Raw genomic sequence first — 6,974 nt, 5'->3', positions numbered from 1 at the left:
GACTTGAACCCAACTTCTTATTATCATGGTGCACCGAGACTTTACTCGATGTCTTACTCCCTTGGTGCGGTGAAACTTGAATTCACCGTCTTACCCTCAATCAACGTCTTAATAAACCAAATGCATTATCAAAAAAAATAATATTGAATTCCATAAATATAATTGAATTTGACTTAAAAATGAACAAAAACTAGTTAATTAGAACAACATGTTGGAACCATATAAAAATCCCAAGTTAAAATAAATTAAAACATTTTAATAGTCCCTCTCAATATAGTTATGAAGATTATCATAATTTTCTAACCATTTTAAAATAACCACAAAATAAGCTTTGTTAGTACAAATAATACATAGGATATGAAGTATACCTTGCAGCCAAAGAACTTCTAGGATAATTCATATAAATCAAGAAATACCTATCATTGATTTTTGACGGAGAATGAGCAATTCGTGCTGATAACGTGTTGTAAAACTTAAGAACAAAAGAACAACATAAAGATGAAGACAAGAAGAATATAAGACAAGAGGAACAATATGAGATACCTTTCTTTCTTTCAAGTGTACACCAAATCTTCAAGTCTCTACAATATGAACCCTTATGCCTCTATTTATAGTGTAACATAGAGACATACAAAAGGTTAGTCATAAACATGACATTAACATGAATATAATGGGGAGGTTATGGAAGTGAAAGGTTACAAGAATAATGGTTATAAAGGTGGAGGTTATGGAGATTATGGTTATCTTCATAATGGAGGAAAGTAATGGAGTAACTTCTTGATATAGTGGACATCCACAATATATTATTTTATAACAGTTCCCACTTTAAAATACCAATTATTTGTTACTACATTTTTTCTACATAATATATCAGAGACAAAAAAAATTGCGTTCAGAGAAAAAAATATCGGATATTGAAAAATTATGTCTTTTTAAAAAAAATTACATAAATAATGCTATATTTCATAATAATTAACAATTTAAATATCAAAAAGTTATATAAAAAAAATTAATTGACTCTCAAAATTTTATTGATATCACATAAAATGAGTTAGATGATAAATATATATATATACTGTTTGAAAATGACGAAAAAAATATATAAATCACAATAGTTAACTATTATAAAAAAAATTAAAAGTTATATAAAAAAATTCAATAGACTTCCGAAATTTTATTGGTACCACATAAAATGGGTTAGATGATAAACATATATAGTTTGAAAATGACGTAAAAAGAATTATAAATCACAATAGTTAACAATTTTTAAAAAAAAACACATATTAAAAAAACAATTGACTCTAAAAAATTCTATGAATGTCACATAAATTGGGACATGAAAAGTAACATATATATTATTTCAAAATTACGTTAAAAGTTACTATAAATTACAATTTAATATACGTAAAAGACATATAAAAGAGTGATTAATTTTAAAATTCTATATATGCCACATAAATTGGAACAAAGAAAGTACAATATATTATTTTTAAAATTATGTAAAAAAAAAATTAAAATCATATAAAAATCTGAATAACTTCTCAAATTACATAATATCACATAAATTGAAACGAAAAAATTAATAAATATTGGACCAGTGCTGACACGGGTCTTGTATCTAGTTAATTAAGAGAATACAACAAATTCTCTCACCTCGCAGCACCACATCGAGCAGCGCCGTCCCTCTCTCACCTAGCAGCGGCACCGGAAGTCGCAGCGGTACCACACGTCGTCATCGGTAGGGTTTTTTAATTTTCGAAAATCCTAAGTCCATTCTCCTGTGATTTCAGCACCGTGAGAACTTATTTTGTAGGATTAAATCTAGAGTTGAACGATAATTCCATTGAAATCTCTACATGAAGATTAATATTTGCTGATTGAACATCGTAAACTTGTTGTTACTTGAAATCTCAGTCAATAATAATACGTATTTGCTGATTAATGTGAAGTTTTTGCTTGGTTGCCATTCTGCAATCTCATAAGGAATATTTTCTCAATTTCTAATTTTAATACACATTTGTTGCATCTGATTAGGAGCAAGACGCACAGATTAGTAATTAATTTACAATTTTCTCTAATCCTCTATTTGTTGCTTTGATGTTACACGAACCTTTCATAAAGTTTATTGGAACAAGGATTTATTAGGCATTCAATTGGCATTGAATCTCCCGCAAGTTTTCATTTAACTATGAGGCAGTTGATCATGACTTAAAAAAGATTTTTATAACTGAATTTGCTTGCTGATATATTCAGCTAATGGGATTTGGATTTATTATTATCATCTTTATCTATAGTTTACTGTGTTTAATTGACTGCAACTTGTTGTTAATGTTACGGTATTGCATATATGCTCCACACTACTTTGCTATTAGTTCTTTTAATTAGTGTTTTGATTTGCTTGAGCCGAAGGTCATTCGGAAACAATCGATAATGGTGAGGTTTGCTTACACTCTACCCTCCTCAAACCCCACTTTGTGGGATTTCACTGGCTTTATTGTTGTTGTTGTTGGTCAAAGGTCTATTAACTCTCCAAAGATTTTCAAATTTCGAGTTAGCTTACATTGGTCATGCTTTTCTGTGTAAACCTTTCATTCAGGAGCTGTTTTGTCTGCCATTTTCAAGCGCTCTTATTGATTATATTCTATCATTATGGATGCTCCGAATGAACTGAGCTACAAACCACCCCCAGAATTTGAGGAGGTCAAAAGGGATTCACTTATCAATCTTAACATTGCAGACTCAACTGAGCTCTGGCTTATACAGTGGCCCTTTAATCAAGTAAGATTCATGAGAATTTATTGTTCTTCCACTTTTAGGATGCAATAAGGTGCATTCTTTTTTCCCCAATCATTCAAGTGACAATTGAAAATAATAACAGAACAAGTTCCTTTCAACATCTATGTATGTTAGTGTACAAAAGATGATATTCTTTTCTTACATTTTCATAGTCTCTAAGGAACATTCTCACATTATCATAGTCTGATGTACATTATTGTCTCTCTATTTCTTTATCTATGAGATCTTATTTACGTATTCAAAGAAAATACGAATTTCTTTCATCATACAACAACATACCTCATGCAATTCCACTAGTGGTTTAAATGAGGAGGGTGGTGTGTACGCAACCTTACTTCCGATAGATTCTCAACTCAAGTAAAGCATATAAAAAACAAGTATGTAAAGCAAATACAATTGCAAAGAAGTCATGCGGAAAACAATGAGAAGAGAACGGTAGCAATGCCAAAATAATACAATTATCGAAGAAAATGAAACATCAGGTAATACTAAATCGAAGAATAAGAGAGTAATAATAACAATACTAGAAATGGAACTAGACAAAGCTCGACCAATTAATCTTTTACTCTACCTCCATATCTTCCTATCTGGGGTCATGTCCTTGGTAAGTTACATCTGGTCCATGTCTTGTCTAACTACCGCTCCCCAAGACTTCTTCAACCTACCTCTCCTAACATCCACTATTGCCAACCTCTCACTCCTCACTGGGGCATATGCATCTTCTTTGCCTCTACCTCTCCTTACATCCACTATAGCCAACCTCTCACTCCCCACTAGGGCATTTGTGCATCTTCTCTTCTAGAGGATAATTTTATAATCCTTGAATTGATGTTTTGTTTGGAAAGTGAGAAAGGGAAAGGAATACAAAATGACAACGAAAGTGAGACAGTTTTTCTCTTCCTTCATAAATGCAGGGAGCAAATAGGAGATTTCAGGGTAGAAAATCAGATGCCATGGTCTCTAAGTGAACAGATTTTCTGTCTCTCTTTATTTCCTTTTCTGGGACAAGCCATGAAAAAAATTAACCATCCTTTCCTAGTTTCTAAAAAAGAGAGAGTTTACTTATGAGATTTACTATGATTTTGTACGGAATGAGAATGATTGTGCACTTGAGGTTGTAAATATATATTTTAGACCTTGTCACTTACAGTTCAGAGTTTTGACATTTCCAATTTGCTACTCCAGCATCCAGGTCTTGATGGGCAAGAAGTTTCGTTGAAGCTCCATCATGATGGGCATATGGGCAGCTTTGAGGATTCATCTGGCAAGTATAGTCTGAAGAAAAACATTTACATCTGATTGAGTTTTGTGCCCCACCTCAGCAGATCTAGTTTTCATAGCAGGCTTTTTAAAATATAACGAAAGATGCTTTTAATTTCTGAACGTCTTGCTCGATTGTTGCTTTTATAACAGGTAAATCATATGAAGTGGTCAATTGTAGAGCACAAGACCCAGATGCAGTGGTCTTTCTATCTTCTGAGTCTGAGCCAAAAATTGGTAACTCTTAGTTCCTTTGCATTTTGCTATCTATTTGTCTGCTTATTCACTCATGATCTTGCAACACTCAAAACGTGCAATTCTGCATGCTTCATAATCTTGCTGTACAAACCATTATGTTTGTACCATGCATTGTTGTCATGTGAATACTGAAGCTAATGTGACTCAATATCTTTGATGATTTCAATTTAATCTACTATGTCCACATATGGCATGCTCGTTTTGTTTGCATAGTGAGATTTTACTGCTCTCTCTTAGTTGTGCGGAACTTGCACATAATCCAACTACTAATGCTCTTCTGTTTATATTTTTGGTAGAACTTATTGTTATTCCTTAGCATAAGCCTCTATATGATCCAAATGCTGCTAATTTCCCATTCAAGCACAAAATTAAGGCGTTTGAGCAGATTTTGACAGTGATCTGTTTTCAAATTGTTCTAGTGAGCAATATAAAGAACTGTACAAGTCAACTATAAGATATTTGTGCCTAGATTGTACCTATGACTCCAGCTTTTATTTGTCAAGGAAATTGTTCTTGAGAGAGCACACACAGGAGTCGAGAGTGGACTGCATTCAAACAGTATAATCATATGTCAATTAGTGTCCACTTCTTCAAGACTCTCTCTGATGTTTAAGCATAATGTTTTGTTTTGCTTTTTGCACGAAGACTATCCTGTTTACGAAACTATACCATGATCCTTTTACTTTGAGATTCAACTCTTTCTCCCTCACTGTTATAATTGTTGAGCAGTGAACACCATGTGAGATGGTTTGTTGCACCAATTATGATGCTTTTGCATGTTTTGGCAGCTGGTAAAATTTCACGGCGTGTTTCCCTTATCCACTATCCGGAACCAAGTGAGCTGAAACAGAACAGTATAAACTTGAAGCAGATGATGGCTCAGAGATCGTCTGGTACTACATTGACCAATTCTTCTCGTCGCTTTGCAACTCCTAGTCAAAGTACTAGGACACGGAGTATTATGCGATCAGGGAGTTCATCCAAATCTACCATGAGAAAACATGGTGATGGCCACCCTGCAAAATCCAATGATCAATCTGTTCAAGATTCAGGCAGAAGTGGTCGTAGTGCATTGACCTCTTCAGGGTCCTTCGAGCACTCTCGAGATCAAAAATCAAAGAAGAAAAGGAAAACTGATGGTTGAAGTGCTGCCTCAAGTGTTCTAAATCGAATTGTTTTTGGTTAAAGAATCTCTTTCTAGCTGCTCTAGAGTGCGTTAACCATTCAGCCATGAACTCGAGCACGACATTAGTTCTCTCTTATGTTAGTTGTAGAACAAATGTATGAGGTTTTTGTGCCATAGCTTGTGTGCCTTGTTAACAATACATGGATTAGCATAGAATTGTCCTTTTAACACACCAAATCAAACTTTGGACAGGAAAAAATAGTTTCAACAATATTTTTGCAAGATTAGATTAAAAAAAAACAGCAATTAAAGATTATAGACCTCCCAAAAAAGGATAAAATATTGATTGAAAATATGAATATGTATATTTTAATGTAATAAAAAAAATTAATTAAAATTTTTATAATGGATATTTAAAATAGTTTCTCTATAAAATAATTTTGATATTAAAAGTACATTGATGTTTGTCTTTTTTCATAATTTGACTCTTGAAAAAGATTAGTCAAACATAATTTATTTATCAAAAGTACTTTTCAAATGAATTAGCCAAATAATTTTTATTTTATTTTTAAAAAAAAACAATTTTAAAAAAAATTAATTTAAAAAAACGCTTCTAAATTAAGCAGTTTGACTAGCAATGCCATACAAGACTCTAAAATATTTATTAAAAAAAGGGGAATGGGTTTTTAGATTTAAGGAAGAATCAACCCTTCAAACTTTTCAAATAAATTTAGGTGGTTAACGACTTTATGACATTTAATTAGTCAAAATGGACATAAATGATCTACTAAATGCGTAATTAATTGAGCAAGAGTAACAACAAAAGCACAAGTGGAGCAATTAATATTTATAAATACTACTTCCGTGCATTTTTATTTGTCACTGTCCGGCTTGATATATCCATTAAGAAAATAATTATTGATATTACCATACTATAGTATTGTTATTGTTAAAAGTGACAAGTAAAATGAAAATCTGTTTTAAAAATAAATGACAAGTAAAAATGAACAGAGAGAGTCATATTATTATAAAAAGTCAGTAAAACATAAATCTAATTTTATAGTACTAGTTTTTTAAAATAATATTTTATATCTAGAAGCAACAGTCTTATAATTCACACACTATTAATGTAATATGGTGGATACATGTTCCTTTCTTAATTAGAGATTTTGGGTTCGAGCTTTGAAATATAAAAAACATCATGATCCTACAAGATGTAAATTCAAAATAAAGTCAATACGTATGTTGGACACCTAATGAAAAAATAAACTATTTTTCTTTTGAAAGGACGGAGAATAAAAAGAAATGAAAAAAAGTGAAATGCAAAATGTTTTTCCATTTCTTTTTGTTTTTGTTTTTAAAGGTATGTAAATAGAATAACAAATAAAGTTATTGTCATATTATCTGAAACTCATGAGTTTAAACTATGAAATAATCTTTTGTAGAAATATAAACCAAAACTATATATAATAAATCTATATTATTCAATCATTCTTCAAGTCCTAAGCATACATAACAAAAGTTTAATACATCA

The 6,974-nt window shown here is 31.5% G+C and overlaps 1 protein-coding gene across 1 annotated transcript; it reads left to right on the top strand.

Moving 5' to 3' along the window:
- Window positions 1-1,625: 1,625 nt before the first annotated feature.
- On the top strand, window positions 1,626-5,699 carry LOC102581829 (mediator-associated protein 2-like). The gene is made up of 5 exons (XM_006362699.2): window positions 1,626-1,738; window positions 2,597-2,778; window positions 3,982-4,060; window positions 4,210-4,293; window positions 5,103-5,699. The coding sequence occupies exons 2-5, from the start codon at window positions 2,650-2,652 to the stop codon at window positions 5,456-5,458; spliced, it is 648 nt and encodes a 215-aa protein (XP_006362761.1). The 5' UTR covers window positions 1,626-1,738; window positions 2,597-2,649; the 3' UTR covers window positions 5,459-5,699.
- The last annotated feature ends 1,275 nt before the right edge of the window (window positions 5,700-6,974 follow it).

Source organism: Solanum tuberosum, unplaced genomic scaffold (genome assembly GCF_000226075.1).
Source record: "Solanum tuberosum cultivar DM 1-3 516 R44 unplaced genomic scaffold, SolTub_3.0 scf00412, whole genome shotgun sequence".
Classification (NCBI taxonomy): domain Eukaryota; kingdom Viridiplantae; phylum Streptophyta; class Magnoliopsida; order Solanales; family Solanaceae; genus Solanum; species Solanum tuberosum.
This window is presented reverse-complemented; position numbering and strand designations above follow the sequence as displayed.

What these genes read in the sequence shown, in the direction of transcription:
- LOC102581829 (XM_006362699.2), top strand. Translation starts at nt 2,650, where the DNA reads ATGGATGCTCCGAATGAACTGAGCTACAAACCACCCCCAGAATTTGAG. An exon ending in TACAGTGGCCCTTTAATCAA is followed by an intron (nt 2,779 to 3,981) that starts GTAAGATTCATG and finishes TTGCTACTCCAG; the next exon opens with CATCCAGGTCTTGATGGGCA. An exon ending in CAGCTTTGAGGATTCATCTG is followed by an intron (nt 4,061 to 4,209) that starts GCAAGTATAGTC and finishes CTTTTATAACAG; the next exon opens with GTAAATCATATGAAGTGGTC.